The sequence below is a fragment of the Sardina pilchardus genome, chromosome 1 (genome assembly GCF_963854185.1).
Source record: "Sardina pilchardus chromosome 1, fSarPil1.1, whole genome shotgun sequence".
NCBI lineage: Eukaryota > Metazoa > Chordata > Actinopteri > Clupeiformes > Clupeidae > Sardina > Sardina pilchardus.
The window spans coordinates 33407184-33429683 of record NC_084994.1 but is presented as its reverse complement, the minus strand read 5'-3'; the positions used below and the strand labels follow the sequence as shown (position 1 = coordinate 33429683).

Genomic DNA, 22500 nt, shown 5'->3' with positions numbered 1-22500 from the left:
CCCGTCACACACACACACACACACACACACACACACACCTAGACTTCTATTTTCTCCTCAAGACATTATATACTGCAAGGATCACTCATCCCACTTCCGTTGGTAGGAAACCCTCCTTACTGCCGTTTACGTCCCCCCTCTTCCCTTCCCCCCTCCAACCCCCCCAGCCAGGACTTCCCTACCAGGCTGCCCCCTTCCAGTTGTTTGGGGGCAACTGCTCCCTCCCTTTGCCCCTCTACCCATTCCATGCCTGGAGACACGCTGGACTTCCCCGCACCATCAGCTTGGGCACCCAGCAGTGCCATGGAACAACATTTCATTCCATCTGCCTACTCACGCATTTCATGCCTATCATTTCATGCCATCTACCTACTCATCATTTCATGCCTTATTCATGCCTTATCTGCCCATCATGTATACTGTGTTGTATGTTGTATTGTGCTGAATATTGGATATTAATCACGTAAATGATATTAACAGTTTTCTTCCAGCCCAGGTCCAGTTGTTGCTTAAGGCTGCCACAGATAGGATGAAATGAGCCCTGAGACCCATGCAGCAACAGCTCTGCTGAGACCCATGCAGCAACAGCTCTGCTGAGACCCATGCAGCAACAGCTCTATTGAGACCCATGCAGCAAAAGCTCTACTGAGACCCATGCAGCAACAGCTCTGCTGAGACCCATGCAGCAAGAGCTCTGCTGAGACCCATGCAGCAACAGCTCTACTGAGACCCATGCAGCAACAGCTCTACTGAGACCCATGCAGCAACAGCTCTACTGAGACCCATGCAGCAACAGCTCTGCTGAGACCCATGCAGCAACAGCTCTGCTGAGCTCTGAGAAATGCTGCAAAAGCTCCACTGATCCCCGACACCCATCGTTCTCATGGCTTGGGCAACACATGAATGGCCACCGCTGCACCAAACAAGCGCAACACAGTTTCCACTCCCGTGTGCTTGCGTGTATCACGGTGTAGTTCAACCACATCCAACTTGATCACGGTGCTCCGTAAATCATAGCTATATTTCACTGAGCCCAGCAGCAAGCACAACACAATCTGGGCCATTGCTCAAACGTCCACCCCGCTTGCACAAATCTGGAGGCACGCTACACCTCCACCTGCCGCGTGGATGTAATAGTCACACACTTAGCCAGCACCGCATGCACAGAATGCAGACGCAGGATATGCCAGACCCCTGCGCTGCTCTGATAACTCACAACCTGCTCATGATCTGGAATGCAGAGTTTCCACCTTAAGTCATGCAGGAGGCCCACATTTATCATAGCAACAGATTCTGTTCCAGGATCACTTTCAGCCTCGCACTCATATTTGCCATTTGGGAGTTGAGATGTAGTGAGGAAATGTGGCATAGTGAGGTTAATCTGGCGTAGATCTGCATCCACATGTCCTTATCTACAAGCCATGGATCATAGTAACCTAAAGGTTCATATCAAACAGAGCATATTGACCAATCAGTAACACTGACTGAATTACACTTAATTGAGCCTCTCCTTCACTCTTCTAAATCACCTTTCTGTCAATTTATTCCAGTGTCTAGAACATACTTACCATAGCATATTTTCTTACAGTCTTTCCACTTCTATTCTAACGGTGGCAATGCATCCTCTTACCTCGCTGTAGCCATGGCGATTCTACATCCTCAGTCTCCTATTATACTACCACCAATCTGGTCAACAGAGAAGATGCTCACTCTTGCCTACACTTAATCACTACATCTCATATCATTACACAGTCCTCCCCATCCAGCTCTCTCTCCACCACAGATGCTTTCCCCACCGGTCTCAGGCTAAGTTGGGCAGATACGCACTATTCAGCCTTCACTTCTAGTCATGAGAACAAGCGTATCCCTAGCAATGGAAATCGTATGCTTGGTCATTGGACCTTGGACACCTACTAATCTACACCCCTCAAGGGTTAGTTGAATGTAAGATATCCGACTAGTTTATCAGGTCTCCAATTCCTGCTTAATTTCCCTCTCGTAGCAGCTTCTGCTGAAAGCGCTCGTGGGGTGTTAGCGGACATCACTCACAGTCACATGTGATCTCCACTATTGGCATCCCAGGACCATGGCCGGCTATCAAACCAAACTCACTATTCTCTGCACTCAGTCTAAGCAATCCAATAAGTGAACTAGTGAAACAGCATCAGTCCCTTCAAACTAACAGACACACTTCTCATAGTGGGCCTTATCCCCTCTGCAAGTGCATCATGAGCTTCCTCATTGGGAGTTGAACATGTGCAAATATGAATGTGCTTTTCCTTACATGTAAGTGGTCTTATTGCCCCCTGTGTTGTGGACATTATTAATGTATTTAAATGATTTATGTATCTCTTTATTTACCTACTGGTTCTCCTTCACCCATCAGTGGGTCACTGTGCAAGCTGTGCCTAATCATCTTCTGTAGCCTGGGCAGACATGGTTGCCCATCTTTTGTTATGAATTCTAAAACTTGCTTTAAATAAAGTGCAAACTGTTCACAAGCCTCATATGTGTGTGTAAGTCTGGGGGATTGCCTTTTACTTGCAGTGCTTAAAGGGCCACATCATGCCCAGTTTAATATGTGGAAGGGAATCATCTGGAAACGTGACAGAATATCCAGTCTCCACATAAAAAGCTCTCCAACACAGGGCAAATGGATAAACAGCTCCACTAGAAAGTAATCTAAGATGTAACACATCTCACCTCAACGTCTCTAGTTTACAGCCGGGATCATTCAGTCTGTCTGTGAGCTCTCTGACACCTGAGTCTCCTGGGTGATTGTAGCTCAGATCCAGCTGTTTCAGGTAGGAGGGGTTTGATTTGAGGGCAGAGGACAAGAGAGAACAGCCCTCATGTGTGATGAGACAAAGAGACAGTCTGAAACAAGAGATGCTCTTTCTTAATCATAAATTAAGGAAATGCAGTAAAAGGTATACAGGTAATTTGCTTATTCAGTTAGTTTGACTGACAATCCCTAAATGTCACCAATTAACATGACAAGTGCAGATCAATATAAATATTCACAGATGTACAATTTGACATCACACATAGGCACATTGTTTTTTCTTCCTGGTGGTTAACATACAGTACTACATAACATTCCTAATTACTGACCTCAGTGTCTCCAGCTTGCACTGCGGTTTTCTTAGTCCCACACAGAGCAGCTTCACTCCTTCATCCTGCAGGTCATTGTCACTCATGTCCAGTTCTCTCAGATGGGAAGGTGTCCTCTGCAGCACTGATGCCATCATTTCACAGCTTGCTTTAGAGAGGTGACACTGATTTAGGCTGTTTGACAAACACAGGTGATGTGTAAGAAAAATATAAAAGGTGTTGGTAGGGAAAATTATGTTTATTTGGTTGATGCAGCATTCAATCTTCATTCCAGTAATAAAGAATAACGAAGCATGAGAATCAATCTCAAAATCTCTCCCCCTTTTCTGTAATGACTATCAATGGCCAGCCCCCATGCCCATAAAACAATTAATTACTAACGTAATTAATAACGATTAGGTGTTAAAATCCCTTGTGCCAAAATCCAAGGTATAAACATAATGAAGCCCCTGTCAAAAATGTACTTAAAGAAGCAAGCTAACCACCAATCTGTCAACCAATGGTCACAAACATGTTGTTTCGTTAAGTTAGGCCCACGACACCTCATTTAACGAAACATCGGTGAATGAGGGTGCCCACTTGATATATCGAATATAAGAACAGTTATGTGCAGATGCTCTTCATCACAGCCATTCCCCAGCGCTTGGTAAGCTGACGTGGCTTTCTAGGCATCAACACCCCACTGTGCAGCTGGATGTTGGACTTCCTCACAGACTGACCCCAAACAGTATGTGTTGGAAGAAACACAACGGGCAACAAGCAGGCTGTCACAAGGCCAAGTTCTCATGCATGAGCTATAGCTGGGCTATCAAATGACATGTGGGAGCATTGTGCTGACTCATCAGTGTTTGTTTAGGGTTTTGCATATGGCGTATACTGTAGTTGCACATGGTGTAAATATATTTTCCTTGTTATTAAATTAAGTAAGACTTTGCCCTTCATTCAAATTATGGCCCCAGTGTGTCAAAACATTTCTGAAACACTTAATCAGTCCAAGACGAAGAATCACTCACCAAACCCTCCTAGAGACATTGACTACAGGGAGCATTCTGTGGAGCCCTTCCTCTGATCTCAGGTATTTCTTCAGATCAAACTCCTCCAGCTCTTCAGCTGACATCAGCAGCAGATAAGCCAGAGCTGAACACTGGGCTGGAGTCAGTTTCTGTTCCTCGCCTGTTGGGCTCATGTATCTGTGGAACATAAAAGATGCACATTTGAACATTTCTGAATATTCCTCAAATCAGTGGGGGTCAGGGAGTTATTTTCTGACCATACAATATAATATCCACCTGGTGGTCCAACCAACTACACCAGCAAAGACCAGCAAGAGCTGGAAGAAAACCAGCAAAGACCCGCTAAAATCAGCTACGAGCATAAGCTGGTTTCTACTGTAACTGGGTTTTTTTCGGCAGGGTTCAATCAGAATCTCTGATAAACATTTTCATTTTTATTGTCTGTTTTGAAGTTGGTACTGATTTAGGCACATCAGTGATTTCATTTTGAAAGCTGAAGATGTCACTTGCTAGAAATGGTTATTAAAAAACATCACAAGTGTTATAAAATGGCATCACCAGATCATTCACTTTGTGAAGAATGTCTGGGCACTCTCCATTCGGAAATGGAGCATCCTAATGAGAGTAGACTTTGTGTTAACCTCAAAACCACTGGTCAGGGATTCTTAAAGCTACATCCTACTATGCCACTAACCTTTGCAAACTGATAATAAACCATATCAGCAGTAAGAAATAGAGATGCATGAATTGTGAAATTCTGGGCCAATACCAATGTTTAATAACAATTTGACCGATAATCAATGCCGATACCAAGATTAGTTTGTACACATTCATGCGGCTGCCATTTTTTGTTGTTTACTGCATTGCTAATAAATAGTTACTGTACCACTGCCACTTCACATTTCAAAACTAACATCACCCCTGGCTGAAGGAAATTGTGAATTGCTTCGGTATTTATGGAAATTCACATAGCTTTACATTTATTTTTCCAGCTAATTGCATGTCCAAGCTGTGCTGGTGTGGCTACATAGTGATGATGGCAAAGCAGGAATGTCACTAAATGCAAACATGTTCATTGCTGTATTCTGTCATTTGATGGACAAAATGTCTAAGCTAGAAAATTTTTGACATATGCAGTTAACATGTCCTCACGATCCGCTAGCTGCCTGTCCCCTGAATACATTATAAAAACACGTAATCCCTGTGGATAGCCCAGGCTCCAGAAACTGCAACAAAAACAGCTCGGTCCAATGTGGACCATGAAACATAATAAACCAAGTCGGCGTTCATGGCAGTTTCAGTTGCACGGAAGGGAGGGGCCACTAGCTTTCTGTTTTGCTTGAAAATACTTCCGACATCAATCTGGAGTGACTGCGTCCAATCATGCTCAGAGAACATGATGTTCTTTGAAAAATGGCATTGTTTTTACAGTTTGATTTATGACAGTTGGCACTATAGCCTAAGTTCTGTCTGCACAATAGTCTTAAATCTTAATGTGGAGTGCTGATTACCTGTTGATCTCTTCAACCAGTGAATCATCTCCAAGTTCATTCAGGCAGTGGAAGAGGTTGATAATCCGTTCTGGTGGGATGTTTTCTTTTTCTATCTTGTTCTTGATGTATTCAACAGTCTTCTTGATGCTCAGTTGCCTGTCACCCAATTTTGGAAGAACATTATTTAGGGGGAACCGGACTTCAGGCTCCAACATTGGAGCCAGTCCAAGAAGGAAGCGCACACAAAGATCAAATTGCCCACTTTCATTTAGTAAGGCCCTGTCCAAAGACACCTTGAAGAGGTCGAACCTTGACTTCTTGAAAAGCCATCCAATCTTCTCCTTCTTTGTCTTGATAAAGAGATTCTCCTTATCGGTTGCATGTGTATGGAGCAAGTACAGAGCTGCCAGGAATTCCTGTACACTCAGGTGCACAAAGCTGAATATACCCTCTCCATTTATAGCATTTTCCTTTTTGAAGATCTGTGTACAAAGTCCAGCCTGCAATGTTCCTTCATTTACATCAATGTCACACTCTGTCAGGTCATTCTCATCGAATATCAGGGTGCCGTTCTCCAGATGTTTGAATGCCAGTTTCCCAAGTTTAACAAGGAGCTGCCCTTTTTCCTCTGGGCTCATCTTCTTCTCACATCTCTCATTCATTCTGGTGATCTGAAAGACACTGAATCGTGTGTACATTTCAGTCAATGTTTTGGGCATTTCCTGGTTAGAGGCACTTTGCTCTTCTCCCTTTGCTGTAAGCAAAGCTGCTATGATCCGACAGAACACTGGGATGTGACACATTATGTAGAAGCTTCTCTTTGATTTTATGTGTGCTATAATTTGTTCAGCTTTCTCTGGACTGACCCTCCTAAAATACTCCTCTCTGTGTCTTTCACTGAAGCCTTGAATCTCTGTTACTATGTCGAAAAGGTCACACAGGTCCTTATTGGCTGCTGCTGGTCTTGTTGTTACCCAGATGAGTGCAGAAGGCAATAGTTTACCAGTTATGAGACTTGTTACTAGCATGGCAATCGATGATTCTGTATGGGGGTCATCAACATGCTTGTCCTTATCCTTGAGGTCCAACTTGATTCTGCTTTCATCCAAGCCATCCAACACAAAAAGAACTGTCATTTTAAATTCCATGGCTTTTTTGAACTCTCTAAGTTCTGGGTAGAATTTAAAGAGAAGATTGAGTAGGCTGTACTTCTCTTTGTACAAGTTCAGCTCTCGAAATGGAAGGACAAAAGCAAGCTCTATATGTTGATTCTCTCTGTCTTCTGCCCAGTCCAAGACAAATTTTTGCACAGCAACACTTTTCCCCACTCCAGCTATTCCCAACGTCAAGACCTTTGTGACAGGTTCATCAGCATAATCAGAGAATATGTTTGACAAATTTACTGAGTTCATGGTCCCAGAGAATGTCCTGGTCTCAATTTGTTTTAAGTGTATTGTTGACACTTCATGTGCACTGTTGACCCCCCCAGTGCGTCCTTCTACAATGCAAAGGTCAGTGTAGATGTCCTGTAGTTGTTCATCCCCCAGTTCTTGGCGTACACGAACACACCTTTTTCTTTGGATGGACTTAAGGTGTTGCTTGAGTTGCCTGTCTGTCTCCCCTCTCTTCTTTTCCACTTCATTCTGTGTTGTCATTTTTTGTGGCTGGATTGTATGTTCAGCAACACATTCTTGAAAAATAGAATAAAACATCAAATTGTGAATTTTGTGAATTTGGGGGCATAAAACAGATATACTAATCTGGTTAGGTTACTAAATTTGCTATTCGCTAACAAGGAGATCACTTTCAAAAGTGCACTGTGAGTAAATCAGTTACATTTACTTATTTACAGTGAATACTTTTTACAATACTAACGGGCATGTCCAAAAGCAAAATTCTATCAAATGTGTCCCAACATGCACATGGTCCCTTACACAGACTAACAGTACAGTATAATGAGTCTACAGTGAACACAGACTATAACAACAGTATAGTGAGTCTACAGGGAAAATCCTTCATGGAATGGCGCAAGATGCACCTCAGGAAGATAACGGTGTAGCTGCAGCCAAGCCAGCCATACAAGTTTGATGGTTTCCGATCATTTGTCTTAGCTTTGCATATTTTGCACAATTAAAGTGATAAATTACCTTATTTTACATACTGTAATGTATGTATTTATATGAGATGAATGATTGCTGTAATGACATTTATTAACATTGTAATGTATGTGATGGACTCAATCTCCCACGATGCATCCACTTATGTCACTTCCTGTTAATTGTAGTTGAACCTAATGAATGAGCTTGTGGGGCTACAAGGGTAAGCTATGCTGTACCTGTTTGATGCGTCTCACGCTCACAAGAATTTAGCACAATTTATATCGTTACTCAACCCAACAAGATTAACATCGCCTCTTAGCCAACAAGCCGGCGCAAGTGGTATGGTGCGTTCTGTTTGGTTATCATTTTAATTATGCTCAAGTTGTGTTTGTGTTTATGAATGTATGATTGACTGTGGTATGTTTGTCTTGTTTGTGTAGTTCTAGGTTGTTTGTATTTCTTCGTTGGAGTAATAAAACATCAGTGTTAAGAACCTGGCCATTGGAATTTGACCTCGGAAGGGCGACACAAACTGTGTTTGCCAAATGAAAGGTTTTTACGTGTCTGACTCAATAAAATTAAGAAATTGACTTTGAATATAACCAAATAGTTTATCGGCTAACAGTTGAATCAATTTTAAGATGAGTCTGAAAAATAACAAAATGTGGAACACTTGAAAGGGTCTGAATACTTTCTGGTTGCACTAGCAATCACAGAGATGCATTACACACACCATAGCAATCAGTTAACCAGTGAACCATACTATTGGTTGTAACCAATATCACTTAAATGCACTGCAACTTTAAATGCACTGTCTTTGCAGCATCTTTGTACAGACAGCAAAAATAAAATGTATACCTGAGTGTATCTTAAATGGTTTATTACTACATATATCATCATCATCATTGTAGCATTGTACTTTTGCCTTTATTTTGCCTTTCTTGGGTGAATTTAGTAGTTTTAGCTAAACTGTCTTATGATGTACACCTATCATGGATCATACCAGCATCTTTATCATTAAGCCACATACATACAACACACTGCCCAGCACCCTCTGAATCATCAGAATGCCACCGCCACACACACACACACACACACACACAGCACACTGCCCCTTAACCCTCCAACCCCTACATAGACACAGTACACCATTATTACTCCCACCCCCCTTTTAACTGTCTCACCACCACTCCACCCAAGACATCACACATGCCTGCCCTTAGGATTCCCCTGCCCCTCTCACACACACACACACACACACACACACACACACACACACACACACACACACACACACACTTACAGGCTCCCTCTACCAGCACAACGCCAAGCAGTTGGGTTGGCCCCTAGAGCCGTGGATCTGCCCAAGATTTCTTCCTGAACAAGGGAGATTTTCCTTGTCCCCGTTGCTCCTGAGTGTCTCTTGGTGCTCCCCCCCCCCTACACACACACACATACACACACATACATACATCATTCACCCCCTGCAGCTCTTACTTTGAACCCCCCCCCCCATGCACTAATGCTTCTTGCACTAATCCTGCCCCTCCTACTACCCCCCCTGCAATCTTTACATTAGTAATCATATGCATGTGACAAATAGACTTCCTTGTATCCTTGTTACCTTGTATCATTTTAATAATGTAAAATGCATAACATATTCCTCTTTGCTATTAAAACTTATGGAGTTGTGATTATAAAGTCTCTCAAGTGACCTAGAGGGCTGATATGTGGTCAGTTCAGAGAGGCTTGTTATTGTATTTCAATAGTATCTGGCTCCAATAGTGAGACAAACACATGCACACATACGTAAGCATACGTGTGAACACACACAGACACACACATATTGTTAATATATCACATTTGAACTAGAACGTTCCAGGTCGATCAGAAGAGGTGCAAGGACACCAAGACGCATCTCTAGCTCCCCCTTGTGTTTCCTGAAGAACTCTGAGCCTGATTTAGAAAAAAAATGGTATAAGAAAGTAGTGATGTGATTTGTTTACTGCCTCTCCATGTACAGTATAACATCCTAAACAACTGATAATGCTACTCTGTAAAAAATCACAGACATTGGAGACAGGGATAAAACATACCTTCTGATTCCAAACTGGCCATGGCTGTGGTAGTTTGGGGCTGTGAACATCATTTCAGAAACCATAGAAACACAAAGAGGTTAGTCTGAAGGATGGAACTGGATTTTGGCACGATACTTCTATAAAGTGTTTGTGTGTGACATCACATGATGCAAGTGATTAAAGTGACGAGTGCAAAGTGCTTAAAGTGCTAGTGTGCAAAAAATGACAGTATACAATAAAGTGCCAACGTGCAATAAATAACACAAAGCACAACAGTATTTCAATACACTCATATAACTGATAGTGTCACTAGATCCTATTGAGGAGTAGTGAATACTAAATACATAAGTATGACAGGCAGCCACATTAATATATGCAATATATACACAACATGAACAACATCAAAGATACAATCAGGAAAAGAACTGACAGATTGGAATACAGGATCAGAGAAAAGTTATAGCATCCTACAGCTCAACACAACAGTCCAACAAGGCCAAAATCAGTTTATAGAAAGGGACGCAAGTCAAAGTCCTCATTCATTCCTCTAGGGGCTAAAGTGTCCAGTGTGTAGATCCAAAAAGCTTCTTTTTTTAGAAGTAAAAAAAGTTAATATCACCCCCCCCCCCCCCCCCCCCCCCCTTAACCACTTCAATTCCACATGTAGTGCAGTGAAGAGAAATTGTGAGAGCACTGAGTAAAACTAGATGTACCGCATAGCGATACACAATATGACCGCCGCTCAGTCCTGCACATTCTCTCCGCAAATATCAATCACGCTTGTGTTTCCATCGCCTACTCCATCCCTACTGCAACTTTTATGTATGTAAATGAGTGTGTGCATGTGTGCGCTTGCTTTTGTGTATGAGTGCTTCTCTGTCTAGTGTGAGTGTGTGTCTGCTTGTGTGTGTGTTTAATGTGTCTCTGAGTATATGTTCACTGTGTTCTCTGCCGTCACTGTCACTCCAATATCAGATAACACACACACACACACACACACTCACATGCGCGCGTGTGCACACACACACACACACACACACAAACACACATACACAGGCACACACTCACACACACACACTCGCACACACACACACACACACACACACACACACACACACACACACACACACACACACACACACACACACACACACACACACACACACACACACACACACAGGCACACCCAGAGAGAGAGAGAGAGAAAGAGAGAACACACACAGAATACACACAGATAACACAGACACAGAGAGAGAGAGAGAGAGAGAGAGAGAGAGAGAGAGAAAGAAAGAGAACACACACAGAACATGCACATACACACATATACACACATGCAAACACACAGATGGGCACACAGAAACGCACCCACACACTATAGTACATCACACACACACTCACTTCTCAGCTCCGGTGGTCTCACAAAATGTACTCAAAGATGTGTGTGTGCATGTGTGTGTGTGTGTGTGTGTGTAGGTGTGTGTGCGTGTGTGTGTGTGTAAGGGTGTATGTGTGCATGCGTGTGGGCGTGTTTGTGCATGTGTTTGTATAATGTTTTATGTACATGTGTGTATGTAGTGGTGCGTGTGTAGGTATGCGTGTGTGTGTGTGTGTATTTATGTGTGTGTGTGTGTGTGTGTGTGTGTGTGTGTGTGTGTGTTCCTGCATGTTTGTTGCACCCAGAGCAACCATTCTCTTTTAAAACATATTTGGAAACTAGTTGATTAAAGGTTTCTAATGGTGTCACTTATATGTTTCTAGGACAAAAACTAGCAGAGATTGAGATGTTTGGAACAGTTTTTGAAATCCCCAGGGGGGGATTTAGACTCCAGATAATACCACCATCTACTGGCCGATGGGTATACAGTCCTGAATGTACACATAAATCCATTTATTTTATAGCCCCCCATGGATGAAATTCCACAAAACTTGGCATACTCCCAGAGGGTGTCAGGTTAATCATACACATGAAATTTGGTGCAGTTCATAACATCTCATCTGAAGATAGGGGCAATTAAAGCAATATTACATTGCATTTTCAATTTTTACGATGGGGGGGCAAATCACAAATGACTGGTTATAAGCTAAGTTGATGCAAGCTCTAGAGAACAACATACCATAAACATTTTGTCATCCTCGGTGCCACGGTTCAGGTAGTTATGTAGGAAAAACTGTCATTTTTGGGCTTCGGGCGGGGGCAGCGCGGGGGTGGAGTGACCCCCGGGGACGAAACGAAAATTTTCCATAGAACTCTACTGGGGCTACATGCCCACCAAGTTTCATGCGCACCGGTGTTACGGTGTCCCGGGAATCGTTGACGAAAAATGACGTGAAAAAAGAAAAAAAAAAAAAAAAAAAAACTTTGACAACAACTATATGACCGCTTCGCTAGCTACGCTAGCGGCGGTCATAATGAACAGCCACCGGGCTTTTGTGGTCATGGTTTCTGATATTGGAACGAAAAATAGAAGCTTTTCTAAAAAAAAAGCCCCCCCCCCACACACACACACGCTTTCTCATGCTACAGATACTGCAGCTGCAAAGAATAGCACATAGCTCCACCATCTCATTGGGACATTTCCCTCAGAACACAAGCCAAAATCCAAATCCAAATCATTCAGTCGATTTCAGACAAGCACCTCCAGTGAGACTTTAACCACAACACGTTATCAGCATTGACGGCATCTGCCATCTTGACAATTATACCTCACATAAAAAGGTTAGCAGCTGTGATAGAGTTTGTTCATATTTAACTTATACTTACTAGTTTGATTATCCAGATGATCCCGCTAAACTTCATTGGAAAAGGTTATCAACAAGAGCTTGCACTAATAATTCTACTTACATGTCATATTTCTACTTCACTTGTCAGTGTTTCTAAGCTGTGGCCTTACCGGTTCGGTGCTTTGTCCTCTCCCCGTTCCAAACTCTGACCTGTTTCAGAGGGCTGGAGGTTCTCTGAGACTCTGCAAGCGGCTTTCTACAAAATTGTCTGAGACTCAATGGTGTGAAACTCCACAAGCAGGACGTCTTAACGATGTTAATGGTTAGCTGTTGTGCAGGTAAGTGCACTGCAGAGGCCCAAGGTCGCCTCCTCAATTGTTTTATAATTCGGCGTATCTGCAGAATCTAGTCACCCCACCTCTCTCTCAACCTCCATAACTTACAGTATCTGGATGGATTTCATAACACCAATATTACTGACCTCAGGTTACATATTAACAGTGACCCTTGCTGAGCTGTACTGTACTTCCATTTCTAACAAACACATTTTTGCCTTTTGACAAGCAAGCCAGTTTTGTTTTTGGAGCGCTTTTAATGCACATATGCATATAAATGAGAATAACAACTAATAGAACTGATACAAATCTATGATCTAAAATATCTCATCTGTTAACTCACCAATAGGTTCTCATTCCTTACTTCTGACTTGTATCTATAGTCACATATAAACACATATTCATGTCCAGCCAAACTGAAGCAGAATGTATCTGTTTGGACGGGTGCTCTTACCACCACAGTAGTGAAATGTTGTACATCAGATGCCAGTGGTGTCATCATGGTACAGTTTATTCTGCTCTGACAAACATACAGTATGTGACAAAATGTAGTATAATATAATAGTCTATAATATCTTTCTGTCTTTAAGTACATTATGTGACTCCATTAGGTGTCTCTCCCTGCAAGAAAGAACTAGTTGAAGACATACAGTAAGCTCAGAACGGCCTGAACTGAGATGTTTATTATGATACAAAGTTCAACACATGTCGAGTGTTCTGTACTTGGACTGCTGATAAGACAAATGTCTCATCGTCTCAGGCCCTTGGAAGTCAGCTGATAACTTTAACAACATACACATGATCTTCCCTCCTGAAATCATTAAACAAGTTGAGTGTATAGGTCACGGAGCAGAGTGAACACACTCAAGGCTGCAGGCCCAGATAACATCCTGGGACGCGTCCTCAGACCGTGCCACTGAGGTGACGGGCACTGTTGGCACAGACATCTTCAATCTCTCCCTCACACTGTCTACAGTCCCATTCTGTTTTAAATCCACCCGCCATCACAATACCTGCACCACAGAAAGCAGCTGCCTCGTGCCTCGATGACTACAGGCCATGTGGCCCTGACCACTGCTCCTGAATATCACTCCAGTAGCCCTGGACCCACTGCAGTTTGCACACAGGTCCAACAGATCCACACAGGATGCCATGATCTCACTTCCTTTGCATTCAGTATGGACTCACCTGGAGAATAAGAACAGGTATGCCGGTTGGGTTGGGTATGCCAGACTAGGGTTTGGAGCTCAGGCTGGAAACCTGCATAACTATCTCTCTTGCTTCCTGTCCACATCTTTTGGTTCCAGTCACAAACTACAGTAGCTTATCCAAGAGGCACACCTGATCGTTGGTCTGATTGGTTGAAGGACTATCCAAAGGCGTACAGTCATTTGAACTTTGCCCTCTGATCACGCCTCTTGTGCAGAAACCCGCAAACTCCCCAGAGTGACGCCCCTGCAGAGTAATATCCAGGCTTAAAAGATTGAGCTTAGTATGGTGATGGCCATAAGAACATTATGCCAGACTGCTTTTTATTGACTGTACTGTAGCTCAGCCATCATCCCCGCCGCACTCATAACCAAGCTACACTACACTGGGTCTTTCCTCTGCACTGTGCAACTGGATACTGAGCTTCCTCACTGGCAGGCTGCAGCATGTCCACCTGGGAAACTTCTCCTCCAGCACCCTCACCATGAACACTGGCACTCCACAAGACTGTGGACTCAGCCCTGTGCTGCACACACTCTTAATGTGTGACTGTGATGCTGCCCAGCCCAACATCATCATAGAGTCTACAGATGACACCTCAGTCATTGCTCATTGCACACAGTCATTGGCCGGGTTTCCCAGATTCGTTAAGAGGCTCTAAAGCGCTAAGAACTTCTTATGAGCGCTCTAATTACGTTCTGAGAACGCTCCTTAAGAGCTTCTTAACGAATCTGGGAAACGCGACCATTGTTGGTGAAAATGTTTTAAATGTGTGAACAGGGAATTAATCCTGATTTGCATTACAATATTGCATCCATTTGAACAGTTGCAAAGTCATGAGAATAGATCAAATGTGTTGTTGGATATAAGGAACTAAAGCTCTGTTCAAATCCCATGACCAACCAAAGGATACCCTATATGACCAAATAAACATTACATTACAACACATTTAATACTAAAGTAAAGTTTTAAAAGCAAGTACTTCTGTACTTCAACTTAAAAACCTGACAGCACCTTTCTTGTATTGGAGTACTATTTGTCAAGGTGCATCTGTATTTCACTTCAGTAAAGAAATTGTGTCCTTCGTCCACCTCTCTCCCTGCATTCACACATGGTGATCATATGGTGTGCTAATTTAATATACAGACATACATATAGTCTAAACAACAGTGAATTAGATATATAGCACACAATTACTCCATTTCCAATGATAATCACTTAGAATAGTGCTTAGAAAATGAGAAACACTACACTCAAGTGGTCATGAAGTGGTACTGCATTTCGTCATGCTCACAATCTCTCTACACACATTCCAGCTGTTCGGGTCACAGTTGACACCGTGTATATGAAGTATCTCTTACTGTAGTAAATTACCATCCACTTCAGACCTGCTCTTATCCTTACCAACAATCATCTTAACAGACTTTAAAACGCCATCTTCATCAAACATGTTTGTTATTGTGAAAGTCTCCATAACCATCACGATGGCTCCAACTAAACATGTAACCAATAGGGCAAACATAATTGCTCTGTTCTGAAAGTCTTTGTTTGAGATTCATGGTGCGTATGTTCTTTACAGGACACATTTTAAATTATTTTTCCATTTCTATTTAAAACCAGTACTTCTGTACTGCAACTGAAGTAAAAACCTGACAGCAACTTTCTTGTATTGGAGTAATATTTGTCAAGGTGTATCTACTGTATATTTCACTTCAGTAAAGAAATTGTGTAATTCATCCACCTCTGCATTCTCACATGGTGATCATATGGTGTGCTAATTTAATACACCGACATACTGTACATACAGTCTAAACAACAGTGAATTAGATATATAGCATACAAGTAAAAATAGTCAATTTCCAATGATAATCACTTAGAATAGTGCTTAGAAAATCGGGAACACTACACTCTGGTGGTCATGAAGTAGTATTGCATGCCCTCATGTAGCCAATAGAGTAAACATAATTGCTCTGTTCTGAAAGTCTTTGTTTGAGATTCATGGTGAATGTGTTCTTTATAGGACACATTTTAAATTATTTTTCTATATCTTTTGTACATTTTCCATCACACAAAAGTAACCAAAAGCTGCAAATCTTGCCAAACACATTTCATCAAACAACTCTTCATCTGCTCTGTGCTTGTAGTGATCAACAGTAGAGTCTACTCGGCCATCTACAAGACTTCACTTTCATCTTTCCCTCTAAGCACAGAGACAACGACGAGCTGATTCTTTAACAGCACTGTCTCCTGTTGGCACCAATGACTGTACATACAGTCACTGGTTGGTTAAACAACTTTCTATGAATATTTGTTTTTAAATGCAGGTTTGACAACTGAACTGCCTCTTGTGCACAAACATGTACTACAGACTGTGCACTAACCTAGAAGAAGTCCCATGTCCCTTTCTGCCTTTGATACTGTATATGTGAAGTGATGTATTATACGTATGCACCAACAACATTCAACTGACATTCTCTGGCATCCAGTAGCTTAAACAACCATAACACACACACACACACACACACACACACACACACACACACACACACACACACACACAAATCACTCCAAGAAATAAAATAATAAAACAAACATTTGTGAAGTGATTCCAAAGGTCTGGTATGGACTGGCCATGTGACTCAATGATAAGGTGCTACTGTATGTATGTATTGCTATTGCAGCACTTGAGAACAGGCTTCTGAAGGGGCTTGTGCTGATTAACCCAGGCCTCAGCCGCTGCCTTTTCAACACCATGTGTTTTCCTTCAGCCTACAGTGTCCTGCACAAGTCCTGCACGGCTACATCATTCATGTGTGCATTTGAAATGGCTTCTGTTCCATCTCCCCCTAAAATGGCCTCTGCTGCATCTCTACGCAGGCGTCCATGTTCATGTAGTATTGCGTGTAGAAGCTCATCATGAGCTCCTCCTCCTCACACATGAAATGAGAAAACACTCCACATTATTCACACTTCTCAGTTCCTCATGGATGCATTCATTACAGATTTTCACAATCGCTAAAACACTAAACTCTGATGACTGGAATCATTATGAAACATACATTGAAACATACAATGCTGTACATTGCTGTTGAAATGCTATATTTTATTTGGAACAAAACATCCAGGCTGAATCCCTTAACAGTAAGCCGATGGCGATGGTGGCGAGGAGAAGCCTCTGTTTGAGCCCTCTTGTGCCCTAGACCGGTCATCTCCTTCTCCACTGTTTCTCTGCTAACACACTAAACTCCTCTCTCTGAACCACATGCTCAGTTGCCTGAACACATTGTGTTGAACGGATCCCACTTTCAGGTTGGCGTGCCTGTGTGAATGAGTACAGGAAGTAGTCCAAGCTGCTGTTGGAGGAGCATGGCGCCACAACACACTGCTCCTGTTTGCAGGACTCTGCATCAGTGCCAAAGAGTTGGGTGGACGTCCTACTGCCTGGAGCGCTCCGGCAAAGTGTTTAGTAGTGTACTAATGTGCAGTGTGATCCATCTGCTGTGTGTGTACTGGGAGTTGAACATCTGCCCATATGAATGTGCTGTTCCTGACGTCTTTATTGCCCCCTGTGCTGTGGACATTACTGATGTCGTCTCCTTATCGATGGATCTGGAATTACGCAACTAAGGAATTGGGTCCTGGTGCCTTACCCAGGTGTTGAACTATGACCTCTGACCCCGTAGACTTCCTGCTGAAACATGTTCAGCGCTTCATCACGATGGCCAGGATCTCCTTCGCTGTTGAGGCTTTGGTTGTGTCCAGCTCCAGAAAGAGCTCTGGACCCAAAGGCAGCTGGACGTTTCCCCTGCATCAGCACTGCTCGAGATCCAATCCAAGTCCGCCTTTGGATGAATCTGCCAAGCAGGACCGAGGAAGCAGGAGTGGACACTGTCAGAGTTGTCTGACCCCTCACCCCACTGTTCTGTCTCTCCTACGCTGTGTCTCAGAAGCTGGATGAGACGACCCAATGAAGAACAACTGACCAGCAAGATGATGACGTTTCACACATACACACACACACACACACACACACACACAAAGAAACAGAGCGAGCAGCAAATGCCAGAGGGAAGATACAACTCAGATGAGGCAATAGAAGGAACACACATGAACACACACACACACACACAAGTGTAAACAGGAGTGTGTGGCTCTCCTCTCCTGTGGACATAAACACACACAAACAGACATACAAACAGATGCACAAACACACACACACACACACACACACACACACACACACACACACACACACACACAAACACACAGAAAGACAGACAGACACTCCCCCACCCTGCACACACACACACACACAGAAAGAAACAGAAAAGGGGGTCAAAGAGGGAGAAGCAAACACAGGGGAACATGCTACACGAAGGAGGCAAGAGAAGGAACTCACACACTGACACATACACACATACCCCCCCCACCCACACAGATACGTAGGTGAACCTGTGAACATGCGTGTGTGGCTCTCCTTTCCTGCAGGATTGGGAGGTCATGTGATCTTGCACAGGGACAATGAGGAGTTGTTGCTGTGTCTCAGAAGCTGGATGAGACGACCCAATGAAGAACAACTGACCAGCAAGATGATGTTTCCTCATTCCCCATAGTATTCCCGGTAGTGTACACACACACACACACACACACACACACACACACACACACACACACACACACACACACACACACACACAGCAGTGGGCAGCACATACACACCCTGGATCCAGTGCCCGGATACAGTTGGGGGTCCTCCAGTGGGCAGCACATACATACACACACACACACACACACAGAGCAGTGGACAGCGCGTGCGCGCGCGCACACACACACACACACACACGAATGCACATGTGCCATACAACTTGCTACACAAACACACACACAATCTTTTTTATTCAATTTCTTTATTAATTTGTATTTCAATTTCCTATGAATTACGGACTATATTCTGTTCCCCTTTGTTATATACACATAAAACCAAAGACATTTTAATCAATTCACCAATAACATATTTCATTTATTATTCAAATAAAAGGACTCCCCTTTTCTCCCTCTCATTCTCAAGCATATCAGAATATAAATGTAAAATAACGGTGGATTAAGAATTACATCCCTGAGAAAACCTGCCCACTTACTGTGTGCTCATCATCTAATCTTCAGAATAGTCAGGGGGCCAATTCTGAAAAGGGCTTCCGTTAAGACTTTTGCGGACATGTTTTGGTACAAGCGGGCAACCTATTTTTTTAGTTAGAAGACACCAGATATTATGGTGGTTGTCAAGCTAATTTTTTTTTTTTTTTTGACTTGTGCAAGCAATTTCAGGCCAATTTTTTGGTTTCCTGCTCAACATGACATGCCAACGATAAATGTTGAATATCTCCACAACCACAAGGACCATATAGATAAAAATGGTATGGAATGAAAGCTAACACTCGTGGGATGTCTGCTGAAGTGTCAGAATTAACATTTATTGTACAGTATAAGAGACAACAGACCTAGAACATGAAAAAAACAATCTCCGCCTAAAGAGAACCAGTTTTCAAAGTGAATATCAGATTGGAAACATAACATAGCATTCCAAAACCTCTATCAATCAGTACCCCTATCTATGGGAATGAGTCAAGCCAAGTTTAAAGCTTGTAGGGAGAGACAGTGCACTGCTGCACATGTTGTAATACTTTAATGTTATGGCGAAAATGTAGAACTGTAGATGGTGGTCTATGGTGCTATTTGACTTCATTAATGTACCAGGTTGTGACAAATTGTGTTTAATGGACATATCACTATAGTTATCAATTCTACCCAAACATAACTGCTCTCTCAGTTCTTTAGGATTAGAGGTTAGTAACTAGTTAGTAGTAATAACTTTGTAATAGTCGTATGGCAAAGGCATTTTTCCCCATCCAAGCAGTGGTGCTCGGGTATAGGCAGCCAACAGAAGAAGGCACATGAAGGATGGCATGCTTTCCCCCCAGCTTTTAACCACAGAGGTCAGGTGCTTGGAGCTTGGTGAGTACAGGTCAGGTGCTTGGAGTTGACGATATGTGGATGTGAGGAAAGTGGAAGTCAGTGCAGTACCAGGCAGTGTCGATGTCCCTGACCAGGACTCAGACTGAGCACATGGACATGGTCCCTGGGTACCTTCTGTTGGCTGCCTACCTGAGCACCACTGCTTGGCTGCACTGTAAAACCCGGGAAGTTAACTTAAGTGTATATAAGTCATTCAGCTGAGTTATTTCTATGTGTGTAGTTTGTGTTGGGATAACTTTAAGGAGTCAAGTAAACTACTGTATACTCATTTTATTCACCTAATTTCAACTTGAGTAAAATACAGTCATGGCTGAAAGTGTTGGCACCCATGTTAAAGTTGACTAAAAAGAGGAATATAAAATCATCTTTTGGAAATTGATCTTAATGCCTTAAGTAATAAAAGTAGAACATATCCAACCTTTAAGGACACCAACGTTCAATGTGAATGAATAATGTATCATAAATAAATAAATGTATTGGCACCCCTATGTAACCCTATGGGAATTTAACACAAAGGGTTAACATAGGGGCAGGCAGATTTTTAAAGGCCACTTATTTCATGGATCCAGGATACTATGCATCCTGATAAAGTTCCCTTGACCTTTGCAACTAAAATAGCCCCACATCATCACACACCCTTCACCATAACTAGAGATTGGCATGGTGTTTTATTTAGTTGGCCTATTAGCTGGTTTGATTTGCATTGAGCTCAATGAGCATCAAACAGGCTAATAGGCTAACTGAAGAAAACTGAACAAAACACCATGCCAATCTCTAGGTATGGTGAAGGGTGTGTGATGATGTGGGGCAATTTTAGTTCTAAAGACCAATGGAACTTTATCAGGATGCATAGTATCCTGGATCCATGAAATAAGTGGCCTTTAAAAATAAAAATCTGCCTGCCTCTATGGGAGTTGAGAACATAGGCTTAACATAGGGGTGCCAATACGTATGACCCCAGTCTTTTAAGGAAGAACATTTATTTATTCATGATACATTATTCATTGCATGGGGTGCCAACACTTTCAGCTATGACTGTATATGCCACTCATTTCAATTAAGTAATCATGGCAAGAAGTATATTCACAATAAGAAATGGCTGACCACACATTACATTTCCCAGAATGTCACTGTCCATAGTATTCTTAACACATTATGTAAGGGATAATCAACGACGCGCCGTGCGTTTATAGGAAAATAATGCACGTTCGAAGTGGTAATAAGGACCCGACGCCGCAGGCGGAGGGGACTTTACACTTCGATAAGTGCATTATTTTCCTATAAACGCACAGGGCGCGGAGTTGATTATCCCGCTTATACCACTGCTACTATCATTTTCGTTTATATTCCCGCAGTCTTAGATACAACATTGCTGTTTTTACCGTTACATTCACATTGGCGAATTAATATTCAAGTGTAATAAGCCCAAAAGAAGGGAACTACTTCATAGCCGTGCGGTATATAGAAAAATAATGCACGTTCCAAATAGCGCATCACAATAGGAAATTTGACCAAGCAGTGGTATAACACATATTAATCTTGACTGAAATTGAATCTTAAATGCAATAGTTAAACTATATTTACGGCTATACTATAGCTGTTATGTTATTGTGTTATTTACATTGACACCACACACCATCAAGCAGATGACTATCCATAACAGACTTGGCCTGTGAGCTGATTTTGAAATCTTAGATCACTTGTAATGCTTCTGACAGACGTAATGATAATCTGAAGATACAGTATACCATGATGGCCAGTACTGCCATGGTGATAAATATTATGTTTCACTACCATCATTCTGCAGTAATCCTATTAATTTAATAGAAATTTAAACCTATAAAAAAATCCTGAAATCTTTACTCCTGAAGCTCATATCCTGTCCATAAGAGGGGTAATATAGTTACTCAATGTAAACATGCATAATGTGTCTGTATCTCCCCAAGAGACAATACAGACAGACAATAGGAGGCTCAATCACACCATTGGGATACTCAACTTTGTGATACTTTCAAGTGACTATAGGTCAAAGTCAAATTGGGAAACGCAATCAACTTTGCATTAGGCCAAGAAAAAGTGAACTTCAAAATGTTCTTTATATTTTGAGAATGGGCTTCTCCTTAATGGTATATCTGATCATATTCTGAAAATCATCAACACAATATTTTTGCCCATCACCTGGTAAACAGTAAGAAGCCACAATTAACAGCTAAGAGAACAAATACTTATTAGAAAATCAAAGAAGCATTTACCCATAATCCATAGAAAATGATAGCTCACACATTGAGTACATTGCATTTTTTCGTGTATAGGCCTACATAATTCTTACTTGTCATGACAATTCACTCAAGTTGTTATTAGGTGAATGGATAGCAATGGATACATTTGAAGGCATATAGTCCTGT

The 22500-nt window shown here is 42.2% G+C and overlaps 1 protein-coding gene across 1 annotated transcript in view; it reads right to left on the bottom strand.

Moving 5' to 3' along the window:
• Positions 1–22500, bottom strand: part of LOC134078243 (ribonuclease inhibitor-like) — a 31636-nt gene that overhangs the window by 96 nt on the left and 9040 nt on the right. The window contains exon 4 of the mRNA XM_062534030.1: positions 3115–3288. Coding sequence (XP_062390014.1) covers positions 3115–3288 — 174 coding nt within the window. The remainder of the gene's footprint in view (positions 1–3114; positions 3289–22500) is intronic.